Source organism: Canis lupus, chromosome 36, assembly GCF_011100685.1.
Source record: "Canis lupus familiaris isolate Mischka breed German Shepherd chromosome 36, alternate assembly UU_Cfam_GSD_1.0, whole genome shotgun sequence".
Taxonomy (NCBI): domain Eukaryota; kingdom Metazoa; phylum Chordata; class Mammalia; order Carnivora; family Canidae; genus Canis; species Canis lupus.
The window spans coordinates 1037966-1060211 of record NC_049257.1 but is presented as its reverse complement, the minus strand read 5'-3'; the positions used below and the strand labels follow the sequence as shown (position 1 = coordinate 1060211).

The 22246-nt window shown below is 34.1% G+C and overlaps 1 protein-coding gene across 3 annotated transcripts in view; it reads right to left on the bottom strand.

Moving 5' to 3' along the window:
• Positions 1 to 22246, bottom strand: part of GALNT13 (polypeptide N-acetylgalactosaminyltransferase 13) — a 576595-nt gene that overhangs the window by 221330 nt on the left and 333019 nt on the right. For all 3 annotated transcript variants that reach the window (XM_038584527.1, XM_038584526.1, XM_038584528.1), the window contains 3 exons: positions 13375 to 13541; positions 12531 to 12738; positions 9731 to 9901 (listed from right to left, as the gene is read on the bottom strand). In XM_038584527.1, coding sequence (XP_038440455.1) covers positions 9731 to 9901; positions 12531 to 12738; positions 13375 to 13541 — 546 coding nt within the window. The remainder of the gene's footprint in view (positions 1 to 9730; positions 9902 to 12530; positions 12739 to 13374; positions 13542 to 22246) is intronic.

Genomic DNA, 22246 nt, shown 5'->3' with positions numbered 1-22246 from the left:
TCATTGAAACAGTAACAAGATGAGGTCAACTAGTAATACTTCAAGTCCCAGTACTCTCTGCTTAGCCTACAAACAGCTACCAATCCTTTTATCTGTGTTAATTTGTTCACCTGTCTCATTTTTTTTGACTGACCCTTATCTAAAAGTATTGGGCTCTTCTCAAAACACTGGAGATTAAGGCAATGCATAAAATCACAGTTTCCTCAGCCATGAAATCAAAACTCCCGGTCTCTACCTCAGTATGTGTATGTCCCTTCTGACCTCTTTTCCTCCAGCCTCAAAGGAAAGAATAGCTCCTTTCTTCATTGTGACCTAACATGCACTCTATTGCCCTCAGCCAGCTCTTTCCTGACTACTCTTTCAGCCACTTGCTCATTGACTATTACATTTATGTATTATACCTTTGATTTCTAGATCATCCTCTTGAATTTATGGTACTGCTCAATCAAGTTCTGTCCTAAACCCAAATAGTTCTTCACTCCATCCTACTACTCACTGAAATGAGGGATATTTACTTTCTATTCTCTTCACTGGTAACCTTATTGAAAAGATAAAGTTTCTATAAACTCCCTCAACTCCTCTTAACCTTCTAGCTGGAATCTGGATCCTGCTCCCACCTCTAGAATAACTTCTTGCTAAAAGGGCCTTGTTGATTCTGAACTCCAATAGGTTTTCCTTAAAATGTCTTCCTTTGGAAGCATTTGAAAACAATTCAGTCTCTCTGCTTAAAACACTTTTCACCTCTGATTCCAATTGCATTTTTCCCGAGAGGCTTCCTGTTCATCTTATGGTTCTTCTTCTTCTTTCTTCCTCTCCTCTTTCTTCTTCTTCTTCTTCTTCTTCTTCTTCTTCTTCTTCTTCTTCTTCTTCTTCTTCTTCTTCTTCTTCTTCTTCTTCTTCTTCTTCTTTTCTAAGATTTTAATTTATTTATTCATGAGAGACAGAGAGACAGAGAGCAGGCAGAGACAGGCAGGCTCCATGCAGGGAGCCCTACATGGGACTCCATCCTGGGTCTCCAGGATCACACCCTGGGCCAAAGGCAGGCACTTAACCGCTGAGCCACCCGGGCATCCCTCTTATGACTCTTCTTGATCTCCCTTCCTCCTCTTTCCCTTGCTGGCAGTCTCAAGTTCCTAACTGCATATTTGTAACATGAGTATAATATACAATTACAATAGTGTCTTGCACCTGTGAGCACTTAATAATTTTTCTTTGTCCCATTATGTCAGGGGAACTTTCCTCTCCCTATACTCCTTACCTGTATAGCCTCCTTCATTATATGCCTGTAATTGTCCTCTCTGTGAGACAGAGTCCTAGTCTGTGCTTTTTTTTTCATTGTTTTTTTCTACATTGTTTGTGTTTATCTAATTGCTTTCTATGTCTTCTTAAAACAATCCCTTTGACCCTGCTAGGGGTGTACAACTTAGCACTGAGGATGTGCTACCCGCTTCCACATATGCTTCTCCTTCAATGTCCTCTATTTCCTTCCAGAATCTCAATATGAAATGATAAAACCCCATTTAGCAACTTTTGGATAGCTTTGTTGGTAAAGCTCTGTCTGACCACTGGCTCAGGTTATGATCTCTCAAGGTTGTGAGATTAAGCCCTGTGCCTGGTTCCATCCTGAGCATGGAGCCTACTTAAGATTCTCTCTTTCTCTCTCTGCCTCCATCCTCCCCTCACCCCCCCCCACATGCATACTCTCTCTCTCTCTTAAAAAGAAAGTAGGAAGGAAAGAAAGAAGAAAAGAAATTCCAGCTCCTTATTGTGGCATCAGTAATGTGGTGCCACCCAAAGAGCACTTCCATTCCTTTTAACTCTTTCCCTGTATTCAGTGTGTAACTGTTAATAATAACTTTACCAGCCTGGTAAACGTGTCCACATCCTCCCCCTCCCTGCCCCCTCCCTGCAATCTGGATATAATCATCCCCTTCTGCTTCCTTCAGCAGCCCTCAGTCTCTTTCTCTCTCAAGGCACTTTGTTACTTCTTGTTGAGTATAACGCTTATTTCTGCATATATTTTACCACCTATATATACATATAGCTAATATGTTGGTTTAATATTATTAGACTATTAATAGACAATTGTTAAATAAGTGAAATAAACAAATAAGCATGTATCCCCATGGCCACAAAACAATCTATCTGTAAATTAAAAATCACCTGCAATTTTATTTCTGAAATTACAAAAATAATACTTTCTTCACAACTGCTAAACTGATGAGTAATGAAAATGCCTTTGCTAATTCCAGGATTTTATCATCTGGTAGAGGTTTGGGGAATTGAGTTTGATAGTATTTTAGAATTAAAGATACAAAGCTTTGTAAAATGTAGAATATAGGAAAGGACTCCAAAAAAAAAAAAAAATAAGCATTTGACATGCAAAAATACTGAAGTATTTCACCAGAAGTTGGCAAATATAAAAAAAAATATGATAGAACACATTTGATGATTCAGTAATGCTAAACTGTGATGTCTACATTTTCAACAATAAGATGATATATCAGGTATTTTACACCAGGATAACCACCATGTATGTGAAAAGCAGGTAGACTACAGGAGATTCAAGAGGGGAATAAGTTTAGTTTTTAGGAGCATGGACTTTGTATCCAGATTGACTGGGTTTAAAACTCAACCCCACAGTGTGACCTTCAGTGAGCTACTTAAACTCTGTGTTCCAATTTAATCATCTATAAAAGGAGGATACATGTATTAATGTATATAATACTATTAGAATAGTATCAGCACAAAACAAGAACTACACATTTTAAAAATTAATTTTAATAAGGAAAACATCTGTGTTTGGCAAGATTATAATCAGCTTTTTAAAAATTATTTTCAGAGTCTAATTAATTTTTAATATAATTGTAGTATTTTAGAACTCTAAAAGCCCTATAGATCTGGCCAACCAAACTTAGTTGCAATGTGTTTAAATGACTTGTTCAAGAGCCCCCAGGTAGTTAGTGGCCCAATTAAGGAAACAATCTTTCTTTTATTTCCCTTCCCTTTTCTTTATTTCACTTCCTTCTTTTTTCTCTCCCTCTTCCTAAGTACCTCTCTTCCTCTCTACCAATTAATCCTCTCTCAGTGTATCCATATACACCAAAGAACTTGGGGTAGCTAATTAGAAATACACTTTCCCTGGTTTCTAGCCCCAAATTTATGCACTGTATTTTCCTATGAATTTTACCACTACTCTTCAAAGCAATTTCTTTCAAAGTTTTTGAAACATCATTTCTTCTCACTAGTCTTTCCCTTTATAATAGGATTCTATTAATCTTACTCAGTAAATAAGTAAGGTCTCTGGGAAAAAAATCTAAATATTTGAGACTATAGGACAGTTTCAGGCTGTATTTTGCAATGATCAAATAAACACAATATCTACACTGTAAGTACTTAGCTTTGTGTTAAGAACATTTCTCATCTATTATAAGTCAAAATAAAGAGAAATGATAAACATATTTTTTTACACAAATATGAGGCATAAATAGCTGAAATATTCACATAATCTTATTTTTTCAAAATCATTAAATATAATTTGGTTAACCATTTTGCATGTTTAGAAATCAAAGGAAAATTAGATGCTGTGAGTTTCTCTCCTTTCCTCCTTTCTCTGTCTACTATCCCCAATATAGAAAGTGGAAGAGACAGGAAGGAAGCAAAAGCAGAACTTATTTTATTAGAGTGGTGAATAATCAAATGTTGAATATATTTAAAGGTTTTTCAGAGAAAATAAATGGGGTTTAGTGAAATATTGTACACCAAGATATCATTTGAACATATACTTGTGTAAGAAGATGATGCTTTTGCTAGAGAAGAAACTATCACTTTAAGAACCCATGCTGGTTTAGGCTCTGAAGAAGGAAGAGAGCTCAATCTTTCAGTCTGTGGAACACAGTTTCAAAGCTATTTTTAAAGGAGAAGAAAAAAAAAAAAAAGAAAGTTCTGCTTAGTATGGGCAAATGGCTTGTTTTGCTGCCAAAGATCCCATTTACCAACAAGAATTGGAATCAAATACCTTAACTTGTACTTAAATACCTATATGCCAGGAAAGGAATAGTTTTTTTTTTCTCCCATTTTCCTTAATCCTTTTTCATTTTTTTTTTTAATTTTATTTATTTATTCATTCATGAGAGACACACACAGAGAGAGAGAGAGGCAGAGACACAGGCAGAGGGAGAAACAGGCTCCATGCAGGGAGCCTGACATGGGACTTGATCCCAGGTCTCCAGGATCATGCCCTAGGCTGAAGGCAGCACTAAACTGCTGAGCCACTGGGGCTGCCCCTTAATCCTTTTTCATAATCCTCACAACAAACTAAGCTTCCAAGAGGATGTACAGTAATTGGTGCAAATTTTTTATCTTTCCTTTTACTTTCATTTTGCCCGTAGGAAGAGTCAAAATAAACAATGGGGCCAGATGTTTTTAAATGTTTTGGTTAATACCCTGTTTTCATCTCATCTCAACAGACTGCTAGGAAAGTCTTGTAAATTATCTTCTAAACTATTAGGAAATAATATAATATAAATGTGGTGTTTTCTTTAAAGAATATAGATTAGCATACTCCACCTAAGGTGGGATTTTTTTTCTTTCAAAAACAACATGTATTAATTCTTAACATAAATAGGTAAGAATGCTGAACAGTTGGTATATTCCTAAGTTCAACTTTTTCCTTCAAAGTCTTTGTTCTTCACATAAGCATGTGCTTATGCTTATAAGCCTTCCCTGTGCTTTGTGTTAGTATCTCCTATTATAAAAATCACAGGATTTGAGAGCATCTGTCTCTGCTTCTTTTCTCCAAGGTAAAAATATATTTTCATTGGATTGAGAAAAATAGAATAGAGAAAATCTGACAGACAAAAATTAAGAAATATATTTTTAATTTCCTATTAAATAATAGGAAATATTGTGTTTCATTTGTAAAACATTTTACAGAATAAAATAATAAATAAGTGTTTTTTTATTATACTTACTAGAGGAACTATAAATTAGATTCTGATAATTTTGAGGGGGAATCAAACTGGTAAACAGTATCAAAAATATTAAAACAAATTTTGTATTTCTTAATTGCATAATTCTAAAAAGATCACATTATATAAAAAAATCAGAAGACAAAATTGGCAAAAAATAAAGTGTAAAAAAACTTCCAGTTGTTTTTATTTTTTATTTTTTTTTTATTTTTTTATTTTTTTTTTCCAGTTGTTTTTATAAACAATAAAAGAGCTGTGGCACCTAGGTGGCTCAGTCTGTTGAGTGAGTATCAATCTCTTGATTTTGGCTCAGGTCACGATCCTAAGGTCCTAGGATTGAACCTCATGTTGGGTGCCATGCTCAGTGGGAGTCTGCTTGAGGATTCTCTCTTTCCCTTTGCTCTATCCCCCAGTCTTTCTCAATCTCTCTCTCTCTCTAAAATAAATAAATACATCTTTAAAAAAAAAAGTAAAAGAGCTAAGTAAATAAGATGCTAGTAGCCATTACAATTTTTATTTTTGAAAAAAAATTAATGGCATAGATAAAAATATATCCATTTTTAAACTGTGGAGAAATCTGTCCAAAAAGAAATGTTCTGGAAGGATATATAGTAAGATATTAAAAGAGGTGGCTCATTGGTGTTCTCCTTCTTTATACTTTTAGATACTTGTCACATTTATTTAGTGATGCATATATTTGTTACCTTACATTTTCAGAAATAAATTTAAAGTCACTCCTTTCAAATATATTTCTCATTTAATATGTTAGCACTTCATGAGTTAAGCAAAACGGAATAATTTTCCTTCCCACAGATGAGAAGAATGTGTTATTTCTCAATTGAAGGAGTTTGAAATAAAATCCAGATCCTCCAAAGAGAGCTTCAATGCTTCTTCTATGATATCATACTATAAGTTTACAGGAAATAATAAATGTGAACATACTATGAGTTTTTCACAATAAAGGAATAGTAATTATAATCTGAGATATTATAATAATGTTTAATTTATTTGATCTTCTTTATAAATTTCTAATTCCAGTTGAGAGTAAAATAAATGTATAATATCAGAAAAATGTTAATAAAAAGGGATATCTAAGTAAGTGAAATGTGTAAAGAATAAAACCCATCATTACATCTATGTTTGATTTATTATGATAGCAAATATTAGAAGAGAATATAAGACTCTTTTGTTTTACCTTAGGAAGATACTGAACATGGTATTCCAAGTAAGAATGAAGAAAGTCATGTCAAGAATTTTAATAATGACTAAATATAAAAGAGTCCATAAGGGTAAAGAAAGTTATAAAGACGAGAAATAACTAGTAGGTTTTTAAACAAAGTAATCTATTTTAACTAATGAGAAATTAAAGTAGAAAGTAATATCTTGATAATTATTTATTGAGGGTTACTAGAGGGCATAATTAGGGAACTAAGAGTATTAATAAGGTTAAAGTCAGATTGTTCCAGAAGCACATACCACTCTAGCAATTGATGTAGTCTAACTCCTGTGCATCAACACTCTGGCCACATGGGCTCCCTCATTCCCTTGTCTAGGATATATATAGCCAGCACCAGTGAGCTGCTTCAGAGCAGAGAGAGCCAGATTCATCTTTGTATGTGCAGAACCCAGCACATGCTCAACAATGGGTAAGCATGTACATTTGGATTTGTAATCTAAGTCATTTCAATAGCCTGAGCCATATCACCTCAAAAGTTATATATACCAGAAAAATGTATAATACACCCTAAACTAATGATATTATTTGGGAGATTAACTGCACTGACAGATAACTTATGTTACTTGTTGCCTGTTCCATGAGGTAATACAGATGCATATTCATGCAGAGCTAACATGTTTGATGAGTTCAAACTCAGTCATTTCCCAGGCAGTAGCCTCTAAGTCACAAAGTTAGAAGATTATAGCGAGGCAAATAAAATCAACATGTGAGGTTGATTAGTTGCAATAAGCTATTTCTCTCACCTTCGTCTGGGACACAGGTACCAAGAAACATTGCTTAAAGCAAGAATGATGACAAATGGATACTGATTTTCAGCCTCAGAATCAGGAACACACAAAAAAAAGGGATTGGAGTACTGAGCTAAACTTTCAGGCCATTTCTAAATGGTAGCTTCTACTCAACTCCACCTGATGGTGCCAAGTATGAATACATGACCATTGTAGTAAGATCTGAATTTTCAAGAATAAATAAAAATTCATATTTTTACTTAGAACATCTCATTTTTAAAATGTTGGTAATTTTTAAAAATGTAAAACACTGTATATGCCAAAACCCCCACAACTACAGAGCATGTCTGACACACAAGCTCCTGGTTTATGACCTCTGGTTTAACAACTTGATGATTCCTACTGTTGCACATATAATTGAGACACTATTGAAAAGTCGTATACTATGACTGCTAAAATGTCAAGGAGAGTTTACTAATTAAAGAAAACCAAACATTCAAGATTATGTGTGCTATTATTCCATATTCATAACTTCAAAATACCAAGTATTTTACAAACTTCATTTAGTATCAAAATGAAAATATCAAAGCCAGACGTTGACAATAGAATAATATCCATAGCCATTATAAATTTTACTTTAAATGTGGTATAACTAAGGCTAAGTCACAAGTTCAAGTTGGTTCCCTATGCATGATTGTATTTCTAAATGATGACTAACTAGCCAATTATAGTCGCTAGAAAGTTCTGTCATAACTGACATTTTAAATGAAGCATTTCACTAAGAAAACTAAAATTTAACCTCATTTTAATCACCTTAGCTATTCAGAATTCTGTTAATCAAGTAGGAGAAAAAAAATTTGTCTTCAACACCTAGAATGATTTATCTGTTTGTACGAATGTGAGAAAAATGATCACGTCTTCGAGTAATAGATTACAAGTACAAAGAAAGTTCACATTACAGCTATGCTGATGAAAATTACATGCAGGCTGCTACAACACAGCCCGTGAATTAATTAACCTTTTGCCATAAAAATCTGGAAACTTCAGCAAAGACTGAGGTTTCTCTGTTTCTCTTGTTCCAGCTCCCTCAGCATTTTAGAAAGTAAAATACTGTGCTGTTACTGAGGGAAATAGATAAAAGATACTGAGATTTTATTGGGTCTCCATGTCACTACAGTAAAAACACAAGTTGCGGTCAAAACATAGCAAGTTGAATGTTTCCTTTTTTGTTTTAATTAATGAATGATGAGAAATAATGGCTGATTGCTATGTAGATATTTACTTTTGTGAATGAGATCAGAAATTCCTTTTTTTTTTTTTTTTTGAGGTCAGAAATTCCTAACCATGAATGTTGGCTAACTCTTAATTATCTACCTTTTCACTCTGAGAAAATCAAGAAAATCCTTTTGCGAATGTATTTAAAAAACCAATGCATTTTAAAAAATATATCTTTTGCCAATGTGTTTAAAAATAACTACATCATCTTTCAAACTTCATTCTCAGATGAATAAACACATTATATTTGAGTGTAGTAGTCAAGTATTCTGATAATTTTCACGTGGGTTCCGAAGCTGAAAAATCAGGTAACATTAAATGAAGCCATGATCTGTGAAAACAGGATTTCTAATAAACAATGGTATTAAGAGTGACTGTCTTTCCTCAGCTGGTCAAGATCAGTGGTCAATAAGCTTAGTGAATTTGAAGATTACAGCAAGATTTAAAGACTATTAAGTTATACTTTAAATGCTGAAATAATAACTTCATGTTTTTATGCAATTATTTGGAGCCACGTTTTATTTTTCCTCTTTGATGTAGCAATATCTCCTTAAGAGGATTAACTGTCTCAATATTAACTGTTCTATAACAAAGTTGTTCTCTTCCATGAGCCAATTTTTAGTTTTAATTCATTCATTAGGTAATTAGTCTTGCCAACAGATAAGTCATTACTTCAGTAGGTTAGGAGACATCCTTGTTTAGATAACGGGTCACAGATACTGTTTTAGGATGTTAGAGCAATTCTCTATTGTTCAAACTAAATCATGATTTGCCAAATTTATCTTTAAAAAGCAAAACTAGTGATCTCCCTCTCCAATATGTTGTTAGGAAATCAAGTTTTGGTTGCAAGCAAGTGATACACAATAATATGTTAAAATAAGAAGGTGGTCATTTTATGTAAATAAAGTGAGTAATGCTGATCTAGACAACTAAAGATACAAATGATATTTCTTATTTTGTATTAAGAGCAAACATATTTTATGAATCAATACTTCAAATTAAATAGCTATTTTAGCTAATTTAGATCAAACAATAAATCTGTCATAATTGTTAATATATTAAAATTTTCCAAATGGATCTTTCTTATATAACTATAAGGAAGACAGCTCTTTGAAGTGAGTAAATTTAGAATATCTACCAAAACATTTTTACTTATTTCAATTTTGAGAATATCTCTATTATAAAGCATATACATTTTGGTAAGATACATATTTATTGGAAGCATCAAGGCTGTCACACAGAAATTTCGCAATAAATATATTTTGAATATAAGAATACACAAAGTTTCAAAAGAAATTTGGCACTTCTGCCAATAATTAAATTTACCTGTGCTAATTTAAACTAAATTTAATATTGTCATTGATTCTTAGATAATCATGTAAGCAATGATAATGTAAATGTGTATATGAATAAAAAGTATATGCCTTTATAAGACTTAAAAATGAGAGCACAAATTCATAATACTCCTTAATTATTATAGAAATAAACATGCTAGCCTTTGGAAGATATGAGCTACATACCTTACAGGTAATGTTCTATCTCCTTTCCTTCTATCCATTTCTCTTTGGGGAACAGGATACCAACGGAAATTCAGTTTCCAGTTAAAACCCCCATAAGTCATGTCTGACCCAGCCATATATTCAAAGGTATCATCACTAATTACATCAATGATAGGGCATACCACTGTTTTCCTGCAGAAAAATCGAAACCAGTTTACATATAAATAATAATTTAAATACTACATTAGCTTCTTCAGATCCAGTATAGATGTTAAATTGAAATTTAATCATTTTGTTACTTTAATATAACTTTATTTTCGTTTTATCTTTTTTCTTTATGGAATCATTTCCATTTACATTTCCTTACAGTCTCTACTCCATTCTATCATTTACAATCTAATCAAATACACTAATTGGTCTTCAAGCTGATATCCAAATGTATTCTAAATACTAACTCAGCAGAATGAACATGGTCTATTTTTCATAAAACCTCCACCCACAGCATGATTAGTAGAGATACTTCGATATTATGCATCATTTTAGTAAGAGCCCACTGAAAAGCAATAGCATGCAGAAATAGTGAATGGATGATGACGAATTAGACCTGGTATTTTGAATCTCAAAGGGTATAGGTTAGTTTAAAGAGTTCTGAAAAAATTTTCCTGGGGCCAATATCTACTAGAAAAAGTAAACAAGTAAAAATCAAGAAACAGAAGCAACAATAAAAATCATCATTATCGGTGTAAGTAAATGTTTCCTCTGAAAGATATTAGGGACATAACAATTTCTAAGTGTGTTGACCTAGACCTCAGAATTAACTATAACAATCTGCATATTTTAAAATAGGGAAAAATAAGCAATTTAAGTTTCTGTGTTGTATCTAAAGATCTATTTCTTCTTAAAGTTAAGAGGGAGAGCCAGGAGAGTGGGTGTTCTTCATGGTGGCTTTTTTAGGATAAGTAACTTCCACAATAGGAGAAGACTGGATATTCTTTTAATCCGTGTTATGCTTTCTCCAGTCTTCCTCTACTCCTGGCTTATATGTTTTATTTTGAGATATCTGTCATCTCTATAGCAAATGTTCAGGTCTACTCAAGTTTGCATTGCTTGTAGCTAATTCCAAAGAGCAGAGCTTATTTTTCATATCTGATGGGAGGTAAATATACAAATATGCTTTTGAATCACCCAGAAATGTGGAAAGCAAATAGATGTTGTCCATTATTTTATTCTGGTTTTGTAACACCAGTATCACAAATGCTCATTTTCAATTAGGTTTTCTATTCCACACAATTGGCCAAAGCCTAGAGTTCTCAGAAATCAATAGAATTCATCTAGCCTTGGAAAAGTTTCTTGGTAATTCTGGCCCCTACAAAATCAATGTCTTTCTCTCTTTCTTCATTAAATTTAATGACAATTTGTAGGGAAGCAAAATCAGATCTAATAATCTTGAATAGCACTTTATTATCTAGTTATGGCAACTTTAGAATGTATAAGCAGGACAAGACATTAGAATTCATTAGATGCAAATACAATCTAAACATATTGTTAGATTAAAAAATAAATGATCTATGCATGATGATATTGAACAATATTATATTAAAAATTCAGTAAGTTGAATATGAAACACATGTTTAAAAAAGCAGCATAATGTATGAAAAGTTGCCAGGAAATACATTTAAGATGTTCTAAGTTCATTTTACTTTGCCAGTCTTACCCTCCTGTGCATACTGTACAATGCATGGCGTGGAAAAATGTTATTAGCTGTGTACTACACTCAGTTGACTAAAAGGTTCCCACTGCTTTCTTCAACTGCTATGCTTCATTTTACTGACAACCTCCATCTATCTTCCTGGCAAGTACCAAATCCTGCCGATTACATGATGTAGCTGGAGGAGCTCACACTAAGCAGCCCTTGTCTTGGAAGCTTAATTAAAAACTGCAATTTTAAGAAGACCTTTCTATGGTAAGTGAAATGACTATGCAAACGAGGTGTTATGCAATGCTTTGTTATTGTATCAGAGCATTCTACACAGTTGTCTTCATTAGGTACTTAGGGATTATAATCATTTATCATCAATGTTTAGGAATATCTGTAAGAAAAGCTTGTACTTGATAGCATCATTAGCAGAAAGAATTGCAGGTAAGTATCAGGTTTCTTAATTTCTATAAAGTGCCATTCAATTTTTCAGATTTCACAATCTGTATGTACAAATTGGCAACATTGTTTAAATAATTAAAATTCTAATAGTTGTGCTCTGTTTTCTGTTTTTGTTTTGTTTTGTCTGTTTTACTGTGATTCCATACAGTGGGATGTATGAGTGTGTGTCTTCATTTTTAAGATCCTCTAGGTGGTTTTGAACCAGACTTTGAATAAGGGCAGTGAACACTGGTCTGGGAATGGAAAGAAATATACTGTTGCTCCCAACACTTCTAGTAACTGGGACAAGCTACTTAACTTCTTTATTCCTCTCAATTAGGTACAGATAAGAACATCTATATTATGTATCTCACAGGGTGGTTGTGGGAACACAATGAGGTGCTTTGAAATGTATTTTATAAAACATGACACTATGTCAAACTGGACTCATTTCTATCACCTACAAAATGAATAACATTTTTTCCTGTTTAAATTGTTTGATTATTTCTTAATCAAATATTAATATCCAGCACAAATAAGGCTTTATTAAATGGGGGAGGGGTGCTTTTTAAAAGCTAGAAAATAAACTTCCTAAAAATAGCAATTTATGAAGAAGTTTTGACTGCTACCTAGAACTGTCCTAACAGGCTCAAACCCAGGCAGACATAATGCATGTATTCTTACCTGTCTTCTTTTATTCTTGCCAGCAAAGGCTCCAGCCATCCTAAGGTGCATTCACAGTGTGCATCGAGAAAAGTTATGACCTGCCCTTTTGAAGCAGCTGCTCCTCGAAGGCGGGCACGTATTAACCCAGAACGCTCTTCCATTCTAATAATTTTTACCGGCACCTCTAAATTTTTCACATAATTCTCTAATGTCAACTTGAGAAAATCTGTAATGTGCAATAAGAATTTATAAAGTTTTGAAACTATTTTAAGACATAGAGATACTCCTGCCCAGATGGAATTCAACACATAGAAATGGTAGCCAGCTCCTATTGACATTATTTGGGATTAGGTGAAATAAATATATAGAGATTTTATCAGTAATTTAATATATATTTCACAATAACTCTATCAAGTTGACTGGCAAAGATAAGGATATAATAGGAAGTTAATATACCAGACTCTAATTAGAAATTGGGCCACAAGAGCACAAATGAAGACTTATTTATAAGTTATGTTGCTTTTACCGACACACACACACACACACACAGATAAATGTCCTCGAAATCGTATTAATGCTCAATCATATTATCATTTAAGCTGGAAAAAAATAAACATTTTAAAAAATCACTTCGGCTGATTTCTTAGGTTAGTACAGATCAAATGAAATCATGAAAGAAACTGAAAGAATTAGTTTCATATTCCTGGAATTGGCATTAACCAGGTATATTGATGAAAATCTGATAGGTGATTTCAGGGCTAGTATAATTATAAGGAAAATACAGATCATTGGCTGGCTATCTATTTGACCATAATAAAGTGTTCTGATTAAAAAATATATATAGTGGGAAAAATATTTATACCTCTTTCACTAGCATCATCTACCAAGATGACTTCAGAGAGCAGATAACGTGGGGAACGATTTATAACACTATAAACAGTTCTAAGGAGAGTGCTCCAAGCTTCATTGTGAAACACAATGACTACGCTTGTGTTTGGAAGTTCATCAGCGTAGACCTTTGTCTTGCATCTGGAAAAGAAAGAAGAGAGACATGCTAATAAATTCATTTTTCATTCTGATCATTGTAATAAAAAATATCCCTGGTAACAACTTTATACTTGAATGCCCCTTACTAAGGAAACATTTTATGATTATGTAAAATAATTTTCCTTTTAATAAATGTAATTATGTGGCATTTTGAAAATTAAATATGCATAATTACTAATATTTTATTTTAATTCCATTTTTAAAGATTTTATTTATTTATTCATGAGAGACACAGAGAGAGGCAGAGACACAGGCAGAGGGAAGAGCAGACTCCTTACAGGGAGCCCGATGTGGGATTCAATCCCAGGACTTCAGGGTCACGTCCTGAGCCCGAGGCAGACACTCAACTGCTGAGCCACCCAGATGTCCCTTATTTTAATTCCTGTAGGGAACAAAGCAGCATGATCTCCACAAGTGTAAGAAAGCCAAAATAACATTCCAAGACTATCAGTAGAAGACCAGGGTACAACAGGGACATAAGAATTCATTTAGTGTATATAATTTAATTCCTTGTTTAGAAAAAAAAATAGTATAACTCAAAAAGTCTTAAGAACATGAAAAGACATGTTCACAGGGTTTTGAAGCATGTAAAACTGAGATTATTTTTCTATTCTAAAATCTAGTCGTGTGTTTTCCATTCTGTTTGAATATGCTATAACCATGTCTACTTTGAAGGAAGAGTTTAGGGGCTAGGATTTACTTTGCAGATTGGAGGTCAAGAAAAGGTGAAGGCTACCAGCACTTCCCAAACTCTGATGTGCATAGGAATCACCTAGAGATTTGTTAAAATGCAGATTCAGGTTTAGTCAGTCTGAGGTGAACCCTGAGAGCTGCATTTTCAAGAAAAAACTTTTAGGTGAAACAGATGATACCAGTTGCACAGAGCCCACAATAATTCTCATTACTTTTAAAAATTGATGTTTTGAGAAAAAACTTAGTTTTGCTTATAAATCCAAAGAAGTCCAGATTTTACTTTTCAAGAAATCAAATTAAAAAGGTACATTTGGATAAATGATATATGTAGTGTCCTAGGTGATCAGGACAGGCAGATGGTCTTCATCCCCAACAACTTGTCAACATTCAGATATTTAAATCATGTAATTATAAAATTTTAGAGAAAAAAAATGTCATTGGGTATCTGGAACAGGAATAGAAGTTTATTCACCTTAGGTTATTGTTTCATATAAAATGTTCTAAAGGGCTAGAGAATTAATTCCATAAAATAAAATGAACTAGATACTTGCTACCACTCATGAATGATCTAATGCATGACACAAAATAAGTATTAAAATTAGTCTTCTTCATAGATGAGTGAAAAAATTCAATAAAATGTGGGGCATAAGGGTATAAAATTAAACAAATACTGATTGTATGCCTATTGAAACATTAATCATCTTTTAAAACAGTCTAAAATATCATCTACTTAGTGAAATCTACAATATAGTCAGGCAAGAAGGTACTGTACCTGAACTACGACATTTTTTCTGTATATATTTATTTGAAAAGCATTCATTAATTACTCACATTATAAAACATATTGTGTATATAGGAAAATCAAAATTTACTGAGAAAAAGTTCTTTGATTCACAGCCGTCTTCTCCCATTCTAGTGGCAAGATTCAAATGGGTTCTTATATGCCTCATCAGCATGTGACTTAGGCATCCAAACAGTTTATTACCAAATGGACTCAGCCACCTTTGTGAATCAGACATGTTCTCACCATGATTTTCCTCAAACCTTCATTCTTCTGGCTTAACAAAACAGCATACTGAGCAAAAAGTATGATAAAGACCATCATGATTATTATCAATAAAGAAATAAAACTGGAAAATCAGGCTGAAAGCATCCAACAGTCAACAATTACTGGCTTAACCCAAGGATATAAGGGCTTACCAATATCGCTGGAAAAAAAGTGATTTATGGGTTTTTTTTGTATGTTATGTATGCATGTATGTTTATGATTTGTATTCTAAATGCCAATAAAGAAAAAAATGAATGAGATATTTAGATAGATTTTTTTAAGTCTTTCATTTATTTAAAAGCTGATGTTTAAGGCAAAACAAGTTAACTGGAAGGCAGTAAACACAGAGGGTGATTTGAAGCAATGTGGATAGCTTTGATGGAAACCAGCCAGGTCTTGGTCTCAGGAGTTGAATATGGGGGGACCTTGGAATTCCATGGGTCCATCCCTTATGTCTTTTTTTTTCTTTCCTTCAAGGATACTTTTTAAAATTTTATTTGAATGTAATTAATCAACATATAATGTATTATTGGTTTCAGAGGTAGAAGTCAGTGACTACACCCAGTGCTCATCACATCACGTACCCTCCTTAATGTCCATCACCCAGTTACGACACCTCCACACCCCCCTCCTCTCCAAGGACCCTCAGTTCGTTCCCTATGTTTAAGGGCCTCAATGGTTTGTCTCCCTCTCTGATTTTGTCTCATTTTATTTTTTTCTTCTCTTCCCCTATGAGCAAAATAAGTCAATCAAAGAAAGATAATTATTATATGATCTCATTCATACGTGGAATTTAAGAAACAAAACAGAGGATCATATGGGTAGATAAACCTTTTAAAATACCAAACTAAAAGCAATATTCAAATCCAGCTTCTTAAAATACATCTATCATGCTTTATTTTTGTTAAAAAAATCTACTCACAATGTTAATTTTATATTCAATATATATGATAATAGATAATGAACTAATTTACTATTAATGTAACTATTATGTTTAGAGAAAATTTCTGCTGTGTCATTATTTAATGTAGCATAAAAATAAAATGTGGCTAATATGTTTATTAATTCTTCCTTTTCTTCCTATGTAAACAATTATTTAGCACAGAAAACTTTCATCATAAAATAATTTCTAGAATAATATCAATTATTTTCAATGTCAGTTTATCCTCCTATCTGCAGTTCATAGAGGCTTATGAACAGGAGTTATTTCCATGGTTTCTAATGGGGTTGTGATACACTGTACTTTTACCATTTTCTGTATTTCATCACATCTACTGTTTCACCCGTAGTAAGATACACCATCATCTTATGTATTACTAGGAAAGGAAAAAGTGTCAAATAAATCACAGCATATACTTTCTTATCACTAGAGTCTATTTAATACCTAGATAGAGCTTATGGAACAAGCCTTTAAATTTACTTGAACATAGATTTCTATCAATATTGTCATGCTTGTTTATAAATCAGTCACATCAGCTTTATGTTGCTTTGAAGTTTCTTTCATCTATTCTAAGAGGCTTTTTCTAGCTTTAGGTTGCATTGCTTAACATCTGAGAGGCATACACTAAGCACACATCTCAGTAACAAAATATAAAATGGCTTCATCTTCTTGTGGGTATCTTCCTTCATACTATAAAGTTATGCTTTTCAAATTTTAAGGGGCAAAGAAATGATATGGGCATCTTGATAAAATGCAGATTCTGATTCCGTAGATTTGGGATGGGCCCAAGATACTGCATTCTTTTTTTTTTTTTTTTAGGGGGCACAGAAGAAGAGAGAGAATCTTAAGCAGGCTCCATGCCCAGAGCGAGCTGGACTTAGGATCGACATCACAACCCTGAGATCTTGACCTGAGCGGAAATCAAGAGTTGTATGATTAAACAACTAGCGCAGGTGCCTCAAGATTCTGCATTTCTTGTTTTTTCTTTCTTTTTTTTAAATCATCACTCCTAGTTTATTTATTTTTTTAAAGATTTATTTATTTATTTATTCATAGAGACGGAGAAAGAGAGAGAGACACAGGCAGAGGGAGAAGCAGGCTCCATGCAGGGAGCCTGACCTGGGACACGATCCACCTGGGACCTGGGACACGATCCAGGGTCCCGCTGCACCACCGGGGCTGCCCAAGATTCTGCATTTCTAATGAGATCTCTGGTGATATTGTTGCCTGGTTGACATGATAAGAAATAAGGCTATATAAATCAGTCAGCTGTTGATTAGCAAGAAAATATAGAGTTGTGGTCACTGCTCCAACAATGAACATTTGCTTCCTCTTAGGAAATTTAACACTTGTCACTGTTTCCTTGCCTTTCTTTTCATGCAATAACTTTTTGTTCCAATATTGAATCAGACTGTAACTTCTCTGAGGGAATGTTGAATGACAATTAACTCTGCACCTGTAGTATAAATAGTGTAGTTAATAACTTAGGTGAAGCAGGACTATGTGAACAGTCATGACCACATTCATACAATCTTAGGAAATACGGCTTCTATAACAACTGCCAGCTGGTTGACAACGATTCTAACTAACCATCGACTGTAAAACTCATCCTGATTTCAGACGCGTAAAACTAAAAGGGTGCATCTTAGAACAGGTGAATAGAATATGAATAATTGTAATAATTATTACAATGATTACAATAACAGGTGAATAGAATAATTTCTTGTTTAGCCAAGAAAGAGTACTAAATGGGTTATTTAGTTTTAGTTTTCTTTTCTTTTTTTTTAAGATTTTATTTATTTATTCATAGACACAGAGAGAGAGAGGCAGAGACACAGACAGAGGGAGAAGCAGGCTCCATGCAGGGAGCCCGATGCGGGACTTGATCCCGGGTCTCCAGGATCACACCCCAGGCTGCAAGCGGCACCAAACCGCTGCGCCACCAGGGCTGCCCAGGTTTTAGTTTTCTGTGTGTGTGTGTTTGTGTGTGTTTTAAAGACCTTTAGGTATCTAAGTTGTCAGAGCTTTCAACTCACTGTTTTTTAAAAAAATAATTAAAAACAAACAAAACAAAAACAAGAGGGCTATGTGATGCAAGTGGGATAAGTACTTAGATTGAACCTCTCTAAAAACCTTTTCTTCTGACACATGGCAAACAACTTCTTTGTGATATTGCAAGAATTATTTCACACTGTCCACCTCAGCTTTTTTATCTTTTACATAGTAAGAATAAAGTAGGTAATCTGAAATGTGTAGTAGACATTGCTTGGTCTGCAGATTGAAGCTCAAAATCCCCAAATGGTAGATTTGGAAACAGCTTTCAAACTTAACTAATACAAATGTTCATTTTACAAAATGCAAGTCTCAAGTCACAGAACTGGTTCAGTATTCTGCATAATAAAGTAATAAATAATATTAATATATTTTATTCCTTAATCATATTAGCAACAGTGGTGATTTATTTCCCACACTATATGCTACATCAAATGTTTTAAATGATATTATTGCTGTCTGGAATATTAGAAAAAATTTGAATTTAAAAATATGCCTTAATCTTACATTCAAATATATTTCTTTAAAACAAATAGAGAAATAGCTATTCCCCTGGAATCATTTGATTAAAACAAAGCACAGAAAACAGCTTTCATTGAAATTATGTACATATAGACCAAATAAGCTTTTAGCAATCTGTCCTATGAAGATATTATTATTCTTTTATGTAAACATCTAAATGGGATTGGCAAAAGTTGACATTATTGTGGGAACACAATGCATATGTAATTAACTTGGAGAGTAAAAGTGGCAGACTGCAATAGCAATTTTCATCAATTTGAAGGGAATATTTGATGCCCACTACTCAAACTAAGGTCCTGAAATCTGGTATTCTAGTAAAATCATAAGCTTTATTATAATAGCATTTCATATTTATACTATATTATGACATGCCAAATCTATAATACTTGAAGTGAAAGTTTATTTCTTTTTAATTCTGTAATAATATATCTATGACTCTTCATCTTGGCTGCACATTGAAATAATCCCATGAGCTGGAAAAAAATACTGATGTGTGGATTTCAACCACAGAATTTCTGACTTAAGGTGTCTAGGGTGTGGCCAGGTGCAATGGGATTTATAAAAAGATCTCTGTTGGGAATTTGAATGTGCGGCCAGAGCTGGAAAAGGTTGTTTAAAGTTCTTTAACAGAAACATTGGCTTTAAATATACATATATGTGTGTGTATGCATATATATACATCTATCAGTGCACACGTGTGTGTGTATAAAACCTTTTTCTTGCATCAACATTTTAAAATAAGATGCTTAAGGTTAATACATCTCTTTTTGCAGTTATATCAGGTGAAATGAATAAAGTGCATTTTCCTATAATTGTAAGCACTGAAGTCAGAAAGTCTTCAATTCCTTTACAATATTTTCTGTCATCTGAAAGTACACTAATGTCATCCAGTCTTCTCTGTATCTGCTGTTGATTTATAAATATATGAGAAATAAACCCAGCTGCTCTTATTTAGAGAGAATATGGGGGTAGAATTTCCAATGTCTGGAACATGGAAATACACTGAGATAGCATACCTATTTACCATCTTTCCCCTCGGCTATGCACACATTATAGGAACATAGACTGTTACAATTTGATTTTATCCTTTTCAAAACCATATTGATGTTTTCAGATAAGTTACTGAACACAATATGCCACATCAAAGAAAGAAAAATTGACTATAAGATGAGAATGTGAAATCACAAAGGATCCATAATTATACAGTGGTTTAGTTAGACACAATCCATTTAGGACTACAAAGACTGTCAACATCGTAGTTTGCATGACTTGTTGAATTGCTGCTCAGTGAGTCAGTGGTTACCTTTTACTGCCTCAATCAAGAAGATTAATAATAGTAATTAAAAATAAAGACTTACAATGCAAGTCCTCTATATACTTCTTATTTTTAATAGCTGTGGGAATTGCCTTGAACCTTGCAGAATTATGTGTGGTTTCTTTGTTTCCCAACCATTAAAATTCATATTCACAGAGGGAAATTTCATCTTTTGCCAATGCATCCATGCAAAGAAAACTCGGGCAACAGCAAAGTGATTCTTTCATAATAACTGAACAGCTTGGGGCCTCAAGTAAAATGAAGCACTTAATTTTGCATGGGTTTCTATATGTTGATTTATATATTATGTTGCCTTCAACAATATTGACTAATTGTTTTTAAAACTTACATGTCCCAAGCACCTTTATTTTAAAACCCAGTTGGACCCTGTACTGATTCTTGGCCTATTTGCTATCAGATCTACTTCTTGTACCTTCTGTTCTCTTTTAAGTATTTGGAAGGGTGAAATGGGAGGGTGACTGGGCTAGAAGCACTTCCAAAAATCCCTTGCTTGTTGCCTTCTGCTTGAAATACATCATAAGGAGACACCTGGGTGGCTCAGGGGTTAAGCGTCTGCCTTCAGTCCAGGATGTGATCTGGGAGACCCCGGATTGAGTCCCACGTCGGGCTCCCTGCATGGAGCCTGCTTTTCTCTCTGCCTATGTCTCTGTGTCTCTCTGTGTGTGTCTCTCATGAATAAATAAATAACATCTGAAAAAAATAAATGCATCATAAGGATCTCAAGTAGGAGAGTGCCATACTGTAGGAAACAGGAACAGAAAGCCAGGGAATTTCTTTCTACATCCCTCACTAATCTCAGAGACTGCACAGCCCCCTTCTTCAGCCTTGTACCTCGGGTATGCCTCAATCTTTATGACATATGCTTTTTCACAATATAGCTACCTAATTCAATAGGCGAGGGGATTCTTCAAAAGAAGGAAGGTTAATATTATTTACTCTGCCTTTTCAGAATTTAGTACTCTGCATATCACAAAATACATTTAATAAGGGGTTGATGCATGGAATCTTCACAATGAGGCAGGCTACGTATGAATTATCAGATCAACTTCTTGATCATAGCTCTGTATTGTTATTGTCTGAACTAGAGGAGTAGAAATACCAGCTTTCCTTTTTATCCTTCTTTTTTTTTTTTTTTTTTTTTTGTATCTTCAGTTGGTTTTGTCTTTCCAGCTTCTGGAGTCGGGCAAATAAACGAGCTGAGGATAGGGAGGTGAAAGAGTATAAGGTCTGCGAGTCTGTGTATTATAACGCAGCCCCCTCTAACACAGGTAACATCATTCCTATTTGGCATTTAGAGCAAGCTCTGTCCCTGGAAACTATGTTGGCCTCCCTGTCCTGCCATATAGGATCCGTGAGCAGACTCATTAAATTTTGGTTTTGTCATCAAGTAAATAGAAGGAAGACTGCTGTTATTTCTATATTGCAGAACTCTTACAGAAAACAAATGAAACTATACAGGGATTATGTGAATGTAATTTATTATTATGCTATTTCTTACATTACGAAGCACTGTACAGAACATTGCAGATAAAGCCTATGATTATTTTGGGTCAGCTTTGCTGCTGACAGGCTTCTGCACATTGCCGTGTTCTAGTAACTTGTCTTTTGTCCTCAGTTCTTGTGCCATTTCTACCTCACTCCTGGGTCTGGTGTCTGGACGTCATGGCAGGAGAGCTGCTTTACTAGTTTGTCTAGCATAGTCGTGTGGAAAGCAGGTCCCGCCTCTTTCTCTTCCAGTCCTTCTAAATCATTTATTGCCCTAATCTTACATATCTCTGGCTGCCTGTGGCTGCCTGCCAGTAAACCTTCCTGCTTACTTCCCTTCATCTCTGCTTATTATTTTCTGCTGGAAAAAACTCCCAGGGCCATGTTCTGTCTGCCTGCCTCCGCTTCCTGCCTGCTCTCGAATATCCGTGAGCTCACTATCTAGCACCTGGCTCCCCGCTACTAGCCCACGACTAGCTTTACCCTGTGGGTTAGTCCAATTATCAAACATTGCATTCCTCAGCCAGGGGTAGGCCATCTCCTCCAGCAGTCAAGCCCTGATGTAAGAAACATCAGAATAAGATAACCAATACTGAGTGATAAACATTTTT